The 17,869-nt window shown below is 33.0% G+C and overlaps 1 protein-coding gene across 1 annotated transcript; it reads right to left on the bottom strand.

Annotated features, from left to right (window-relative positions):
• Positions 1–10,655: 10,655 nt before the first annotated feature.
• On the bottom strand, positions 10,656–15,867 carry LOC21389358 (BTB/POZ domain-containing protein NPY4). The gene is made up of 5 exons (XM_010088646.2): positions 15,681–15,867; positions 14,526–15,302; positions 13,704–13,773; positions 12,030–13,208; positions 10,656–11,895 (listed from the first exon to the last, which is right to left on the bottom strand). The coding sequence occupies exons 2-5, from the start codon at positions 14,585–14,587 to the stop codon at positions 11,314–11,316; spliced, it is 1,893 nt and encodes a 630-aa protein (XP_010086948.1). The 5' UTR covers positions 14,588–15,302; positions 15,681–15,867; the 3' UTR covers positions 10,656–11,313.
• Positions 15,868–17,869: the final 2,002 nt, after the last annotated feature.

The raw sequence follows: 17,869 nt of genomic DNA, 5'->3' as shown, positions 1-17,869 counted from the left end.
AAGTCTTGTTCTCTTTTCTTTTTCTTTTTTTTTTTTTCGTTTGATATGAGAATATACACGATCGGAAGTAATACTATGCGTGCGCTAAGTAGAAAGTTTTTGAGTGAACTTTTTGGAATCATATCGTCCGTCCTCGATTATATGCCTGTTGTGGAGAGGCCTTTATCTTATTCACTTTTTTTGGTTTAATTAGGTTGGCAGTATCTTTCTAATTAAGGGTGAGTGGCCCTAGTGAACGTATCTTGTTTTTTTATGGAATAGAGTCATGGACCAGTACCCCTCTAAATGAGGGCAGTTTTGACTTTCTAACCATATACAGAGTATATCTATAGTATATATCTATATCTAATTTCATATCATGACATGATATAACATAATAATGGGCTACTTTTATTTTGGATGAACATTTGGTGGGTTTTTGGAACTCCTCTTTTGGGGCGATGGAATAAGACCGAGGATTTGGCCTTTTGCTGCTGTGTATGTATGTGATGCGAGTCCTTTTTGCATCTTATTTTGGCAGTGGACGATATCAAGATAACGAAAAAAATAAAAAAAATAAAAAAAAATAAAAAGTTGAGAGAGGAAGATACGAGTGGGGAATTGAGGTATTTTGATCCTCGTCTTTAGCTCTTTATAAGCACGTCTTTCGCTTTCTACTTGACTTTGGCGGACCCTCTAAATTCTCTCCCTCCCCCCTCTATTTTCTCTAGCCAATATATAGTACTAGAGACTTATCCTAGTATGAAATCAAGAGTACAAAATACCCAATAAAAGGGTATAAATGAATAAGCACAAAAAATATCCTACCAATAGTATATTATATTGAAACAACGTGTTTTTATTATGCACGCTCTGTCAATTTTGTATATTTTTATATTTCGATTTGACTTTAATCACATTTAATGTGCACGATTAATGATTTCAATAATAAAATTATAGGAAATGTCTCTAAGTTCGGTGTAGATATAATTTTTTTTTTGTTACACAACGCAACATTATTTGTATAATGTAACCGCTCACTTTGTTTAAGTATAACACTAAATAAAAATCTATTCTCTACCGTCATGTTCCACTAAAATTATTTCACTATTATCATATTACACCAAAAAACTACGAGTCCATACAAAAAAAAAATATTACATATGTCGTACCATACAGTCGCCAGACTTATGATGCTGCTTAAAATTTTATAGTAGAAAGCTCCTTGATAATATGAGGTCATGAGTCTAATGCTATGTTTGATAGGAAAGAAAGAAAATAGGATAGAAAGAAAATATAGAAGTGATGAAAAATAATAATGATGGAAAGCAAATTGATTTTCTTTTATATTGTTTGGTATGAGAAGATGGAAAGAAAATGAGTTTAACTTCACTTGTTTGGTATTGAAAGTTAAATTGGGAGGAAAAAAAAAATTTTACTCGTAAATTACTTTTATAACCTTAAATTTTTTGCTTGGATGTTGATGAAGAAAATTGTAGTTTAGTAACTTTGCTCACTTTAATGAGTTGTCCCTATTTTTCATCTCATTTTCTGCCCACTTGTGGAAAGAAAAAAATAGTGGGGCCCACATGTATTATTTTCCACTCTATTTTCTCTTCCTTTCCCTTTTCTCTCATACCAAATAACTTACATTATATATCTATATCTAATTTCATATCATGACATGATATAACATAATAATGGGCTACTTTTATTTTGGATGAACATTTGGTGGGTTTTTGGAACTCCTCTTTTGGGGCGATGGAATAAGACCGAGGATTTGGCCTTTTGCTGCTGTGTATGTATGTAATGCGAGTCCTTTTGCATCTTATTTTGGCAGTGGACGATATCAAGATAACGAAAAAAATAAAAAAAATAAAAAAAAATAAAAAGTTGAGAGAGGAAGATACGAGTGGGGAATTGAGGTATTTTGATCCTCGTCTTTAGCTCTTTATAAGCACGTCTTTCGCTTTCTACTTGACTTTGGCGGACCCTCTAAATTCTCTCCCTCCCCCCTCTATTTTCTCTAGCCAATATATAGTACTAGAGACTTATCCTAGTATGAAATCAAGAGTACAAAATACCCAATAAAAGGGTATAAATGAATAAGCACAAAAAATATCCTACCAATAGTATATTATATTGAAACAACGTGTTTTTATTATGCACGCTCTGTCAATTTTGTATATTTTTATATTTCGATTTGACTTTAATCACATTTAATGTGCACGATTAATGATTTCAATAATAAAATTATAGGAAATGTCTCTAAGTTCGGTGTAGATATAATTTTTTTTTTGTTACACAACGCAACATTATTTGTATAATGTAACCGCTCACTTTGTTTAAGTATAACACTAAATAAAAATCTATTCTCTACCGTCATGTTCCACTAAAATTATTTCACTATTATCATATTACACCAAAAAACTACGAGTCCATACAAAAAAAAAATATTACATATGTCGTACCATACAGTCGCCAGACTTATGATGCTGCTTAAAATTTTATAGTAGAAAGCTCCTTGATAATATGAGGTCATGAGTCTAATGCTATGTTTGATAAGAAAGAAAGAAAATAGGATAGAAAGGAAATATAGAAGTGATGGAAAGGAAATTGATTTTCTTTTATATTATTTGGTATGAGAAGATGGAAAGAAAATGAGTTTAACTTCACTTGTTTGGTATTGAAAGTTAAATTGGGAGGAAAAAAAAAATTTTACTCGTAAATTACTTTTATAACCTTAAATTTTTTGCTTGGATGTTGATGAAGAAAATTGTAGTTTAGTAACTTTGCTCACTTTAATGAGTTGTCCCTATTTTTCATCTCATTTTCTGCCCACTTGTGGAAAGAAAAAAATAGTGGGGCCCACATGTATTATTTTCCACTCTATTTTCTCTTCCTTTCCCTTTTTCTCTCGTACCAAACAACTTACATTTTCATTTTTCCTCTCAAAATCCCTCCACCTTCTTCATTCCTTCTACTTTTCTTTCCTACCAAAGGTCATGCATGCAATAAACGCCTTCCAGATCGGCAAAGTTTAGAAGAGATTTTGGCTTGTATGGGCCTTTCACGGGGTTTGTACACTAAATAAAAGATCATATGAATCATGAGAGTAGTGGGGGAAGGTGGGAATAGTTGAAACTACAAATTAATGTGAATGGCTAATTATAAAAAAGCCAACAGCAGCGTTATCTGTACTGTACATTTTGCTGCTCACATTGCCATTTGGTGTGATTTGTGTGGTTCTGTGGGGGTTGTTGCGCGTGTTTAGTATGAGGATTCATGTCATAATTCGAATCATAGTTCGTGATTTATTATAATATTTTTTTTCATAAAAATACACATAAATCAAGAATGATTCTGAATTATAACTCTAAATCTGTGAACTAATTAACGGCAATCATGTATTCTCTTAGGAAAAGAGAAAATAGTTTTTAAAAAAGGGCTCATCATAAATGCCAGCCAAGACAGAAAGGGTATAACTCCTTTTTTTTTTTGGGTCTTATTCTAGTTCCTGTCAAAAAACACTATAATGGTCACAGAAAGGGTTTCTTCTTTCTTTTTTTTTTTTTTTTTTTTTTTGTGATTGGGCTTAATTTCTATAGGTGATTTGTTGTACTATAACAATATTCTAGGCGAAAATTTCATGTTGTTTTAAAATATATTGCTCCTATTTGATTGATTACAATTTCCACTATATCTAAAACCAAAAAAAAAAAAAAAAAACACTATTTAGCAAAAATTTATTTCACGTGACAGAATCATGTGTAACCTATTTTTCTTCAAATTTCTTTGCATAAAACAAGATCTATTCTCAAATTAACTTGATTATTCTAATCACACTATAAGCTGAACTTTTTTTAATGTAACATCAATCTGATACATATAGACTATAGCTAGTGGGCATTTTCATGTAGTAATTAGCAGATATATTGAGCATCAAAACTGGTTTAATTAATTATGTACAATTATCTCTTTTCATATTGTTCCTAATTGTTTGAAACTGTTCTAAGCACGACAAATTGAAAAGAAGAAAGAGTAATTGCCAAATTGACTAACTCCCCCTAAACGAAAGTCTTTACATGATGTTGACAATATATAATTCAATGAATTTGGACTTCCAAAAAGTTTGTTCATCCGGAAATCCTGAGAAAAGGTTTCCCTTAAGCTCGACAAAAGGAGATGATCATGATCATTGCATTTTATTGGATAATATAATCCTTTCTGTTATCCTCCATTATCCATTTGGGCAATGACAAAGAAGCACCATAAACAAATAATATTAACTACTTGTTAAACAAGACTGATTATTCTAAGATTAAAACATGAAAAATTTGTATTAGGCAAAGTAGGTGAAAAGTTGACATTGTTAGGCGACTTTTGACCCGCGAATTTTTTGATCCATGCTAAACTAATTAAATTTTTATCTCTAAGTGTGGAAATTCACTCTCCTAAGTCCACCTTCAACGCAGCCTAAAAAAAAGATGTTCCCAAAAGAAAAAGCTTGCCTATAAAAAAGGCAAAGACTAACACAATGAAAAGGGTGAAATTTACTTTTTTGTTCATTCCATTTTTTTGGTGTGACTTTCAAAAAGTACTTTGATCGTTTAGTTTTTTTTTTTTAATTATTATTTTTATGAAGTCATGAGGCGGTAGTGCAAGAAACTTGCACGATGGATATGTAAATGGAGTGGTCAAATTTGGTTTGGTCGGTGGGTTGTTTTCCTTATCTTTGTTTGGTCTTCTTCTTTGGCGGTCAATGACCAAACGGCTAAAGCCATTTATTAGTGCTAAAAAACGCCTCCTTTTGGACTGAAAATGAATTGACCAAACGGCTAAAGCCTTTTTTCTTATTTATAATTTTATAAAAATATTCTACGAAACCGGTTATTTTCTTGAATTTTATTGAGTTTAGTGATGAAACTTCCTGTTCACTTCGCTGATTCGAGTTTGTAATTCGAGTTGAGATGTGATTTTATGTGAGAGTTTTTTACTGTAGTAAAAAAGTTAGATGTGACTGTTTCTGAGAACTTTTTACTGTAGCAAAACTCAAATTCTAATCTCGAATTGGTGAAGTCTTTGAATTTTATTCGAGTTTAGTGATGAAATTGATTACATGTCGGTATGGTGTTTGTAATGCATTTTCATGCTTTGAAATATATTATCCATTTCAAAGATATATGTATATGTATATATATATATATATTATATCAGTAGAGTATAAATTGAAATTATCTGATCATAATAAAATTTATAACATATCAAAATAAATATAATAATTTAAGAAAATTTGTTGCAAATTGAAAGTTTATAATTGTAATTCTACCATTGGAGTATTCTTTTAAATCCTACTGCAGATTTTTATTTTATTTTATTTTTTTTTGGCGTCATAGAAATATTGGAATTAATTGAAGGAAGTGATGGTAGGTGTGTGCTTGATGTGAGTGTCGACTATAAATAAAAAAATCCAAAGTAACAGCTTGATGTGTTAGATATTAAAGCATCTTCTTTTTGAGGTGCTCCACTTTGTTTAAAAGGATTGCTCTCTTTGTATTTATTTACTCTTTTTTTTTTTTTTTTTTTTTTTTTTTTTTTTTTTTTGTCTTTCGAATCCCATTGAAAATTTTTAGGATAAAATCAGAAAACTTCACAAAGAAACCCACATTGACTTTATACATAATGTCTTCCTTTTCTCTAATGATGTGATTTTTTTTTGGATTTGTTTTAAGTTTGAAACATGGTTAAACTGAAAACTTATTGGCGGTGAGGTAATTAACTTTGGACAGAGACTCTATGGCGTCCATTAAAAATGAGGTCAAGGTCAATTCGGAGTCGGATTTTACAAAAGGTAATGTCTTATACCAAAAGTTCCATCCAAGAAAAAATTAAAAAAAAAAGGGGTCTTATCCCGACAGAATATATAGGCATCATCAGGAATTCAAGATATTGTCTTACGTGAAGATCTGGTATTCACTCTAGCCCGGATATGTGATAGTAGAAATTATACTAGCTACTAAAAATCAACAGTTAGTAACCTAAGTTTAGGCCGAGCTATATACATGTCAGTTTGAGGTTCGTCACTATTGGTTCGGGACAAATTTGATTCGGTCTTAAATTTTCTGAGTTTGAGGTCGAACTGAGCCGACCCAGTGTAATTATCCTACTTTTTAAGATTTTTTAAAAATACCTTATAAAATTCCAAACAAAACCGAGCCGGTTCTAAATTTTTTAAACTTAGAGTCGGGTTGGACCGACCCTCTCTCTTTTAAAGTCTCCGGTTTGACCCTGAATCTCATACTAGACAACCCAAACTTACACTTCTATCATCACTTATTCCTTCTAGTTTTTTTGGATCTTCATCAAACTTTAGTTTTTTATTTTTATAGAAGCATATAGAGCTGTATTTTTTAATGCAATAAAGGGAAAAAGAATGATAAATAATAACTTAAAAAAAACAGAGAGAATGATGGTACAATAATTTTAAAAAGGAAACATAACATTAATATAAAATAAATATAAAATTAGAGTGGGTGTATGAAGGTAAAATAGGTATTATGAAAATAGTATCTATAAAAGGACAGATTTTTTATTACTAGGGGTATTTATAAAATTTATGGGTGTAAATATAACTATTTTCAAGAAAATTGTTAAACTCACTTTTAGAGTGCATAAATATAAATTTTTACCCTTTACTATTAATACATATACTCTAATATAATTATTTAACTAAAAAATATAAAGGGTATTTATCTCCTACTCTCCTTTCCCCAAATTAATATTAGTTTGAGATAATTTTGTACGTTTAAATTTACAAATTTTTTTGAATATTACAAAATGAGTAAACATCACATGATAATTATCAGTATAGTATAACATTTTGTACTGCCAATGATAAAATTATTTTAATGATATAAAATCTTACTATTCTTGTAATATTTTAAAAATTTTACTATATTTAAAGTGTACTATTTAAATTGTACAATATGTGTAAAGAGCCCAATTTTTCCAAAAATACAAAGAACCACACTGCATCTGTACAACACATATATTTATACATAAACAGGAAAATCTCTATAAATTAATATTACTGGGAGTAAGAAAAGGTGTTATTTATGAATATAGGTATATCTAGAACTGTAAGTTTAGGTCGGCTCGAGACTTGACAATGTTGGTCCGGTCTCAGCCCGGCCCAACCCATTTAAGTGTTTGGGCGGCCCGGTCCGGCTCTAACTCCCGGACCGGACCCGGCCTAGATTTCAAGTTCAAAATCATCTTTTTTTTTTTTTAAATCTTTTCTTAAAAATACCTTGTAAATTTCGGGTTCATCTGACCCTCTTTCTTTTAGGCTCGACCCACTAAAAATAATGTGTCGAGTCAGGCCGGCCCGAAATTCCCATTCGAACAAGTAATGAAATAAAAGCAATCATGCGATGTTTCTAAAATACTTCGCAAGGTGAAAATATAGGGATATCGTTAATAAAGTTGTTCTAAAAAATAGAAAAATAATCGTATTGAATTCACACGTGAAAACTGACGCTGATTATTGATTTTGGTTTTAGGGTAAGGGATGAGTTTCAACGTTACTTGTTTTGCATGGTGCGGCATAAACCCTTAACAACTTATGTATATGATTTAACAACTTATAGGAAAGAGGTGCTCTTTTCCACCAAGTTGTACACACAATTGTGTTATTTTTGAGTTCTAAATACATTTATTATACCTTTTCGTATTTTCAAAACTTCATTAAAAATAAAATAAAAAAATTGTAAGAGTCCCATATTAGAAAGAAATGAGAATCTCTTTCAACTACTCTATATAAAAAAACTCTAATTTTTTTTTTCCAATTTGTCCCTTAGTCTCACATGCTTATTTTGAATTTCTTTATATAGGGGGTTTCAAAATATTTTAAGTTTTTAAACTTTGACTATGAATAGATATCTCACGTGCTTATTTTGAATTTTCTTTATATACGGGGTTTTAAAATATTTTAAATTTTTAAATTTTGACTATATAAATAGATAAAATATTAAAGCATGTCGCTATAGTCCTATAATTTAGAAATGTTTGGACTTGTTCCACAATAAGATCTCATTCATTTTACCGATTCGAGTTTTCTTAGAGTAAAAAATTCTCAGAAACAATCACATTTAATTTTTTTACTACAGTAAAAAACTCTCATATAAAATCATATCTTAACTCAAATTAGCAAACTAAACGGGCCCTAAATGTTGCTCATCCACATAGAATACATGGAGTTGCTCTTAAATTTTTAAAATGATCAAACGGCTTGCCCATCCACGTAGATTACGTGTAGAGTTGCTCGTGACTTTTAAATGATCAAACGGTGGTTATTATTCGTGAAAGGGGATGAGTTTTTATATATGAGAGAGAATATGAGGAATAAAGAAAAAAAAAGGTTCATAAAAAATGAGTTGAGTGAGGCTGAATTAAAAAGTTGCAGTTGAGGGACCCCAGAGACTATAAGGCAGAGATAGAGGCATTCCATCTTTAAAGGCTTTCGAGTTTGTGTTGAATAGTAAATAAGTTCTCTCATATTTTTTTTTCTTTTTTGAAAACTACATTTAAATTCAGGGTAAATAATTCTAAAATTGTGAGAGTAATTTTGCTTTTTTCTTTTTTTTTTTTAGTCAAATTATAAAGAGCCGTTGATACAGACTTTAATAACTTCAATATTTTTTCGTGCTCAATCTATCTAAAGATGTTAACTTTCTTTCTCCAAAAAGAATTCTCTTTGATTTGCATATCATTAACATTACGATGATGATTTTCGTAATCATCACATCCACGTTTTCAATATTGAGGAAACAACATCACTTCAACATTCAAATGTTAATGCCTGACAGCTGCTCCAAATAAATATAAAACCTTCACGACAATCGTATTCGCATACGATAAACGACCATTCGTTTAACTACCATGCTTAAAAACGACTTCTTATTCTCAAAATACAATCTCATCCAACCGTTGCAATTCACCACAAGAGTATTACTCTACTTTGCAGTCGGTTACGATAGTAGACACTAAGGACTCGTTTATTTTATCGATTTGAGTTTTCAGTTTTAGATTTTTATAATAAAAAGTTATCAAAAAATGTCACATTTAACTTTTTCTGCTACAGTGAAAAGCTCTCATAAAATATCACATCTCAACTCGAATTGAAAACTCGAATTTGCGAAATGAACGAGACATTTTTAACGATTGATAATAAAACTTTTCTATTCTACCCTCCAAAGAATTTGTCAAAAAGGAATGAAATAATATATTATTCTACTGATATTTACGAATATGTCCTCCATAACAGTTAATCGGTGCAATATTTTTGTATTTGGAACCCTGAGTAGGTAAAAAAACAAGTATACACCAGCAAAAACCGGTTAAGATGACACCCTATGATGCCACGTGTTTAATGTGAGTGGGGGAAATGTCCCCCGTAAAGTGTTGCTGGCAAACAGAAAATACCAAATAAGAACTGTTTATGGAAAAGAAAACTACATCATTGGAACAATTGCAAGTGCAGAATCAACAGTATACAAATTTACACATAACCAAATTTTGTAGAAAGTTAAAACTTTTACTCCATATTCAAAAGCGAACGTTACTTTCTAAAAGAGAGCAGCCGGGCCCGAGCAAAAACAAAAAGGGTGGCCACCAAAGTTTATTTACAAACTCGTCACCGGATGCTTAGTTTAGGGCGGGGTTTGTATCTTCCGCGGAGGAAGACGGTTGCCTAATCAAATCTAAAATAGGGATGGAATCGTCATTAGACTTGAGATGTTTTTAGACGCGTTGGTCTCCATCTCGATCTATCCTGTGGAGGTTGTAGTCTGCAAGAGAAGTTGAGTCGTCTTGTAGTACACACATTGATTATCGCCTATATGTGTTTACCAACTACTCGTCTTTTCTACCTTTTTTGTTTCATTGGTGTTGAGAGGTCTGCTCTCCTTAGTATTTTGATGTTCTAACTTGTGGATTTATTCGTTTGTCATTTGTAATAATGGTGGTTCTTACCCCAATTAGTTTAAGTTATTATTTTTTCGCCTGCATATATATATAATATTGTAGTTTTTATCTAGTCTTTGTGCTATGGGTTTTTCGACATCAGTTGATCAGATTGTTTCTATCAATTGTGGAGGATAAGTCAAAGAGCCATGTGTGTGCTCAATTTTTTATATACTCAATTTTTTATATACTTCTTTAGATGAATTCCATTTGTGGAGTCCGGTGCATTTATTTTTAGTTGAACTTCATTCGAATTTACTGATAGAACCGATTATTTGTGGTGTCATGTTTCTTATAATAGAGGCTGTGTATGAATTGTTGTTTGTAATGCCATTCGTACTTTAGAATATATTATTCATTAAAAAAAAAAAAAAAAAAAAAAGCTAACGTCTACACACCATTCCAACAGAGCTCTTCGTAAGGTTTTTTTTTTTTTTTTTTTCCCCTCAAATTATATCAGCACAAGTTATTTTAAACAATTTCATTTGTGTGTGTATCTGTAAACAATTTTTTAAATAGAGAGTAATAGTTATGTAGTTATGTCACTGACCTAATATGTAAAATTACTGTGGGTGATTTTTTACTTAGTTTTAATATGCGGAACCACACTGTGAACCCTCAACTTTCCTTTTCATCCAATGGAGTTACAACGCCACTACTCATATGAGGTAGGTCTCCCGAGACTTAATTTAGTGAAACCCACCACTTTGTGAGTGAGATTAAAACTATTTTTGTGCAGATGCCTATGCGTAGATTCATGGCCTCTCATTTGTAAGAACGACTAGAAATGGGTCAAGCTAGTTTGAGTTGAGCCCAATAGGTACTTTGAATCAGATAGGCTACCTAAAAGCTGATACAACTTGCATTATTGAAATTTGATGAGGGAAAAGGAAAGCCCCTAAATACCAACCATTTTGGATGTTAAAGAAAATCTCAGCTCATGACCTGATGATGGCCTGATAAGATATGAAGATGTCAACCACAAAAACAAGTTAGCCATTTTTTTTTTTTTTTTTTTGGTTATGGTACAGCAAAACTGGGTTATCATTAGAAACCCACTTTAAAGTGAAAAGGACCAAATCTTTTGGGTGGATAATATAACGTGAAGACCAACTCCAACAGCTCTTATAGGAAATGCTGCTTCTGGGGCACTTCTGTTTACCTTCTCCCGCCCAAAATCCCACTGAAAAATCAGCTTAAAAAAATAACTCGTTAGCAGATTCTAACCTTCCTACTGTCAATTCGGATGAGACCACTTTACAATCCAACAACACAACATTCTCTTCCATCCTTCTAAGGCCTGGCCTGCCACTAAGACACCGAATGCCTCCCACTTCTGGCCGAGGGAGTGGATTTTGTTTCCTCGGCGTTTGTAGAACCGGGGCTCTCCGACGTCTCGGAGCTGCTGTTCTCGCCGCTCCTCTCTTTGCTCGACCAGAGCTTAGAGAAGAGCCTTTTCGACATGATCAAGCCTTTCTTATTGGCTGCAGCTCTCTCCGCGTTGCTTTTGGCCCCATCAATGCCACTTCTGTTGCTGCCAACACCAACATCACCGCCTCCTAACCTTAGAGTAGCAAGCTTCCCTTTTAAAGCCTTGATATCCTCGGCTGTGGGAACAGAATCCCAGTCGTCTTCCGTGTTGGTTGTGGTGGACCTTGAGCTGCCGTGAGATCCACCAGGAAGTAAGGCCCGGATGGATCCCGGTAAGTCCGGTGTGCTGTTTCCAGCAGAGGTTGTGGCCCTAACCTGCTCAAAGAAGAGGACTTGCACAGCAACTCGCAAAGGTAGACGCTCGTTTTGCACGGCGTGCATGCAGGCCTCTGCTGACAACTTCCTGCAGTCCATCAATCTGCATATTCTCTTCCTTTCGCTCTTGCTGATCCCAGGGTGTTCCTGCAAGAAAGCGTCAGATTATAGATTTCATCCATAAATGAAACAAGTAATATGAAGGAAAACGCACAGTGAAGTTTCAACGATCAATGCTAGGGTGATTAGTGAACTTGACCCAAGAATCATTCTAAACTAACCTTAAGATACATATCAATGGCACGGTAAATACCATCATGAGATGGTCTTGAGAAGCCGGAGACCATTTCGGCTAGATTCAAAAACTTTGACAAAGCTAAATTAGGATCCCGCGCAATCTCAGCTAAGTAACCATCAACTAGTTTTGCTACTGCAACTTTGGAAGCGTCTGATGCAAGCCTTGGACTTTTAATCTCCTGAAATTCATCTTCCATGAGAGGATCAGCGCGAGCATTCTGTTCATGCGTCATGAAATCTTCAACCAGGCGTTGCACCATATCAAAGTCGTAAATGGTTGTTTCCCCGGCTGGGGCTCGAATTAAAAGATCCGCCACTGAGGCCTCTTCAAGCTGCTGGCTTATTCTTCTCATCAGTTCATGTCTTTCCAGTTCCCCACATTCTAATGTCATTGATGCTTTCAATAACTTAAGCAGGAAACCACAGGAAACACTGCCTTTCTCCGAAGGCAATAGCCGTATAATAGTCTCCACCACTGATCTATACTTTGACATATCACCACCCTGAATCATGCCCTTGCTAAAACCCGGCAGCTTTCTGAGAGCATATGCATGTAAGGCTTCTCCAATTATGTCACTAGAGATTCTGCCTTTTGCCTTAATAGTTGTTATCACTCGCTTGTACAAATCAAGTTGGAGCTCAGAAAGATCTTCTACCCACCAGTCCTTTGGAACCGTCGGTAATTTTCTAACACCATTCCAAAGAGGATCAGTACCATTTTCCGATGGGAGTTTCTTTCTGTTATAAGTATAGGACCACTCCACCTTGGAAGTATCAATGGAAGCCTTGGAAGCAATAGAGTCAAGGCAATGACTGACCACCTTAAGTTCCTCAGACCATGGAAAAAGAGACTTTGTTGTCTGAAGAACAATAATGGAGTCTTTCCAGCTCCTAAAAATGCTGGAGTTGAGGAACACATCGATCTTGTAGATAAGATTTCCTTTCTCAACAGTTTCATACATCTCAAGGTACTCTGCTGCACATCGGGCCGCAACCACATTGTAGGCGTTCAGGGTAACTGTCATACCATAACAGAACTTGGAACATATCTCAAAAGCAGCAGGACCACCTGGAATATCATGAATGTTAATTTCATCAGTGTTTTCTTCATTTGAATTCGAGACCAGTTTCTGCAAGCGTGCACTCTTGGACAACAGGGGAAACTGCATAAATTACAGGATAGAATTAGCTAACAAGCATAGGCACTAACAGAATAGCTAAATCTAATCTATCAAATTTAGATGACAACAATGTCTAAAAGCCCCATAACCGATATTATAAACGCAGAGACACATTGATGCAGTGACAAAACAAGTACAAATGATTTGGAGCATGAAAATTTGGTATTTATCCCCACATTTTTAAGAACATTTGAGAGATGAAGATCATGGCAGTTGATATCTCCTATTCACTAATTTAGAAAATAACCCAGTAAAAAAAGGGATTCATCATCCCATTTCCCTTGATAAGATGGCAGGTTCATGCTATTACATTGTTGTGAACTTCCTTAAGCCACAATTTGATGAACAAAAAAAAGTGACAAAAAATAATTTTTGTAAAAAAAATACATTGTTGTTGACCCTGTTGCTCCATTATGATAGAAATATTAGACAACATTTAAATAGCTCTTCTGCCATTAGAGGAACTAGAGTTCATACCTTGTGCAAATAGAACTTCACGCTTCCAACATTAACAACTATGTCTGTTGCCAATTCACTTGCCACATACCTGGATCCAAAAACGTTATTCCGGTTATCTCAAGACTAGCCAGTACAAGTAAATATTATCTACCACTTGTGAAAATTTGGAAGAACGAGTTTGGGAGGTAGTTAATTATATTAAAGTCCTTTGTAATCAGCTTTTAAGCCTAATTAACAGAATGCTAAATCAAACCATCTAGTTTGGTCGCAATTTTCAAATGAATTTATGAAGGAAAGATTGTTGAATCATTACAGACAAAAATACCAATTTTGTGAAGAATAGACATGTCAGCTTCATGAAATAAATCAATTTATGTGAAAACATTTAAAAGCGTGCCTTGCACTTTGGAGAATGGTTGCATGCTTAAACATTGCATTACCATGTGGAAATAAATCATAGTTCTCTTCAGTTTATTAGCAAAAGTAATGAGATAATCAAGAGTTAATGAAATAGGGGCATATATTCTTATGTCAAAATAAGAATGTGACCTTCTCCAATGATCATAATGGACCTGAAATAATGAACTTGTTACTTGAAATTCTTTACAAATACCTCTAAAGGCTAAAGGATAAATTTTGGAAAGACCCCAAGATTTGACAATCTAATTAAACCAGAAAATAAAGAAATACATCCCCAATTTCTAATTTGTTTTAAAGGATTAACTCAACAAGGGGAAACCACCCACAATTATCACAAACCAAAAAAAACAAAATTTTCAGTAGATTCTAAAGAAAGAAAGCCAATAAAAATAAAGGGCTCCACAGAGAAGGATCTCATACCTACTATTGTCCCCATCAGTCTGAAATGAATCAGGCTTAGATCCAAGTTTCATGAACTTCATTTTGGCCGTGTCAAGATCTACTTCTCTTTTCTCCTCCACAAATCTCAATATCAACTTCTAACAAACCTCCACTTTGAGACCAAAACTCACCCCAATAAAACAAATTTCAAAGGTCTGTAACAGCTGAGTACTTCTGGACGTTGAGAGAACAAAAGAAAAAATGGATCCTAAAAACTCTGGGTTTTTTTTTTTATTTTTTTTCCTCTTAGTATGACCGAATCTTTCCCACAAACCAAGGAGAGAAGATAGATAAATAAAGAGAGAGAGAGAGAGAACGAGAGCAAATGGTGTTAAGATTTTTAATAAATTCTTCACTTGAATGAGAAGAGACCAAAATCAGAAGTTGCTTCCCCAAATGATAACAAAAACCCAAGTAGCCCGGGAGATAAGTCAGCTTATGAGAGACACTGAGAGCCAAGTGCCCACCAGTCCTAAAACCCCCCAAAAACGTAAATAATAATAATATAAATTCTCAAGAAACACCCACTTGCTCAAAACTGACAGTGACACATTCTTATCCTTCTCTATTTGTTCATACTTACATTCACTTTCTTTTGTTTATCCAACGGATCAAAACCCACCAACCAAAAACCTTTTTTTGTTCAAAACCCGGTTAACAAAAAGCTTAGGAAACCAAAACCCACAAGAAGAACAGCAAAAACAAGCCTCATTCGCTTACGAAATCATGTTTTGTCTCAAGTGCAAGCCAAAACACCTGCATCAGAAAGACAGCATTTCTCGGTATCAGCTGAGTCAAAAAAGGAGCCAATTCTGGTGCGGTTCTGCGAGGAAAAATTATGCAAAGAGAACCATATATATATATATATATATAAACGAGTACCGATAAATATACATTTAGTTAAGTGGAATCTGACAGATTGCGAGAATCAAACTGGGAATATATGAGACGGAACATAAAAATCTCGTGTGTACTTGAGCAAATTGCCATGAAAAATATACATAAAAAGAAAAGAAAAAACACCCACCTCAGATTATACAAGGAAGATCAAAATAAACCAATTATATGAAGCAAAATGCATAGAAATAAATAGTATTAGAGAGAGAAAGAGAGAGAGAGAGAGAGAGAAGCCACCTTTGGGAATTGGGAGATTGTTGTTGTTTCATGGTGGCTTTGGAGAACTGGCGAGGAACGACAAAGGAACACAAAATATGTTCACTCACTGCACGAGCACTACTAAATCCGTAGAGAACCCCACACACCCACTAGGGGGAAGAGAGAGAAAGAGAAGGAGAGAGAGAGGCTAAAACCTAAAAAACAAACCACGACCAAACAAAAGGAGGAGAAAAAAAAAACACTCCCTAAAAAGAAAGAGAGCAAGAAAAAAAAGAGGGACATATATGAAAAAGATGAGCTGTTCCTCATCAATATATATATATATATATATCTATCTTTGACAGCCACCAAAGCCCAACACGCTAAAAGCCAACCTCAGACTCTCAGACTCTGTTCCCACTCTCTCTCTCTTCCCCCCTTTGAATCAGCACCACCGCCCCCACCACCACCATTACCTTTTGATTTTCTCTATCCATATATATCCTCAAAAACAAAACCAAAAAAAAAAAAGGAAACATTTTTTTTTCTTTTTTTTTTTGAGAGAAGAAAGTAATAAAGCAATTAGCAGGCTGCTTCAGAAGAGAAGAGAATAGGCGTGAATTCTCTCTCTCTCTCTAACTGTCGAAATAGTAAAGCACGCCAAGCTGACAAAGGGCACAACTTTGTTGCTCCCTTAGCCAAAATACAATACAGAGAGAGAGAGAGTAGTGAGTTCTTCTGGTTTTAGAGAGAGAATGGAACAGGAACAGCCCCCTTTGTACCAGAAAACGACTTTTCCATCTCCCTCTCGTACTTTCATAATAATCCATCCTTTCTTTATTACTTCCCTCTTTTTTTTAATTTTTTAATTTTTATTTTATCATTTCGGTCGTTCGTTTTTTTCAAAAGCGACGAAAAAGGTTATTTTATTTTAGGGAAAAAAAAAGAAAATAACTTAAAATTTGAGATGAATTAAAATTAATAAGTTAATAATTTACATAACTTAATAAATATGTTAAATTATTATTTTTATTCATAATTTATCTGGTTATAAATTATAACTTGATAAGTTATTATCTATAATTATTTATAATTTGTCTAACTATGAACCATAACTTAACAAATTTATTCATAATTTATCTGATTATAAACCATAACTTAATAAGTTATAATATCTTAATTTCTATAACTAAAAATTAACCTACATATCTTTTTAAGCTTGCATATTTTCTATTATTTTCCTTTATTTTATCTATTTTTCTCTTGTATTTATCGCGAGATGAAGCTCCTCTCAATATATCGTGGCTCATTGATTAATGGGCCTGGTCCAGGGGGCCAGGATGTGTCCATGACATGGCTCTATTCGCTTGGATGGCATTCGTTTTTGGACTTCTTTTTTCAAAAAAAAAAAGTTGAAAAAATGAAGAATTTACTAAGTCTATGAATCTGAACATTTATCTTTTATTTTTAATAAATATTTTTTTTAGTATAATTATTTAACTAAAGAAGTTATAAATTAAGAATAAAGAGTAAAAATTTTAACTCATACACTTTTAAGGGATATTTATCGAGATTATCCTTTAATTTTTAGAACTTTTATTTTGGGGCTAGAACATTCTTTTTAACCTTTAATAATGGTTAGAGCATCTCTAATGCAATATTATAATTAATGTACTAATTATAAATTTAACATTTGAGCGTAAAAAGTACTCTTCAATGTAATATTATTTGTTGTACTAAATTTCTCATATGCTATACTTTATGGTAAATTTTTCACTAATTATAGCATAGGGAAAATTTAGCATTTGATTACTATTGGTTGAAATGTTTACTTTTTCTATATAATCAATGCAACTTTTGTATTTTTTAATTATTTTAAAAATAAAATTTTACTTTTACAATTTTCAAAGCTTAATAATTATAGAAAAAATAGATTTAGCATTTCAAATAGCATTATGCATTGGAACAAATATAAAAATAACATACCATGTCATAGTTTTGATGCTAAATATACAATTGACATTAGTATTTACAATAGAGATGGTCTTATTTGAATCATTGGATTCAATTCTCGGTGCTCTAATATGTTAAAAATTTAAAGCACACAATATCATACTACTCTAATTACAGCGGTTAAAAATTTAATTTAACGATTAAAATAACAGTTCATATCGGTATTTTAAAAAAAATCCACTGTAGAAATTCACTTTATTTTTCTTACTTTTTAT

Source organism: Morus notabilis, unplaced genomic scaffold (assembly GCF_000414095.1).
Source record: "Morus notabilis unplaced genomic scaffold, ASM41409v2 Scaffold833, whole genome shotgun sequence".
NCBI lineage: Eukaryota > Viridiplantae > Streptophyta > Magnoliopsida > Rosales > Moraceae > Morus > Morus notabilis.
The sequence above is the reverse complement of the archived record's forward strand: the minus strand, read 5'-3'. Positions and strand labels throughout refer to the sequence as shown.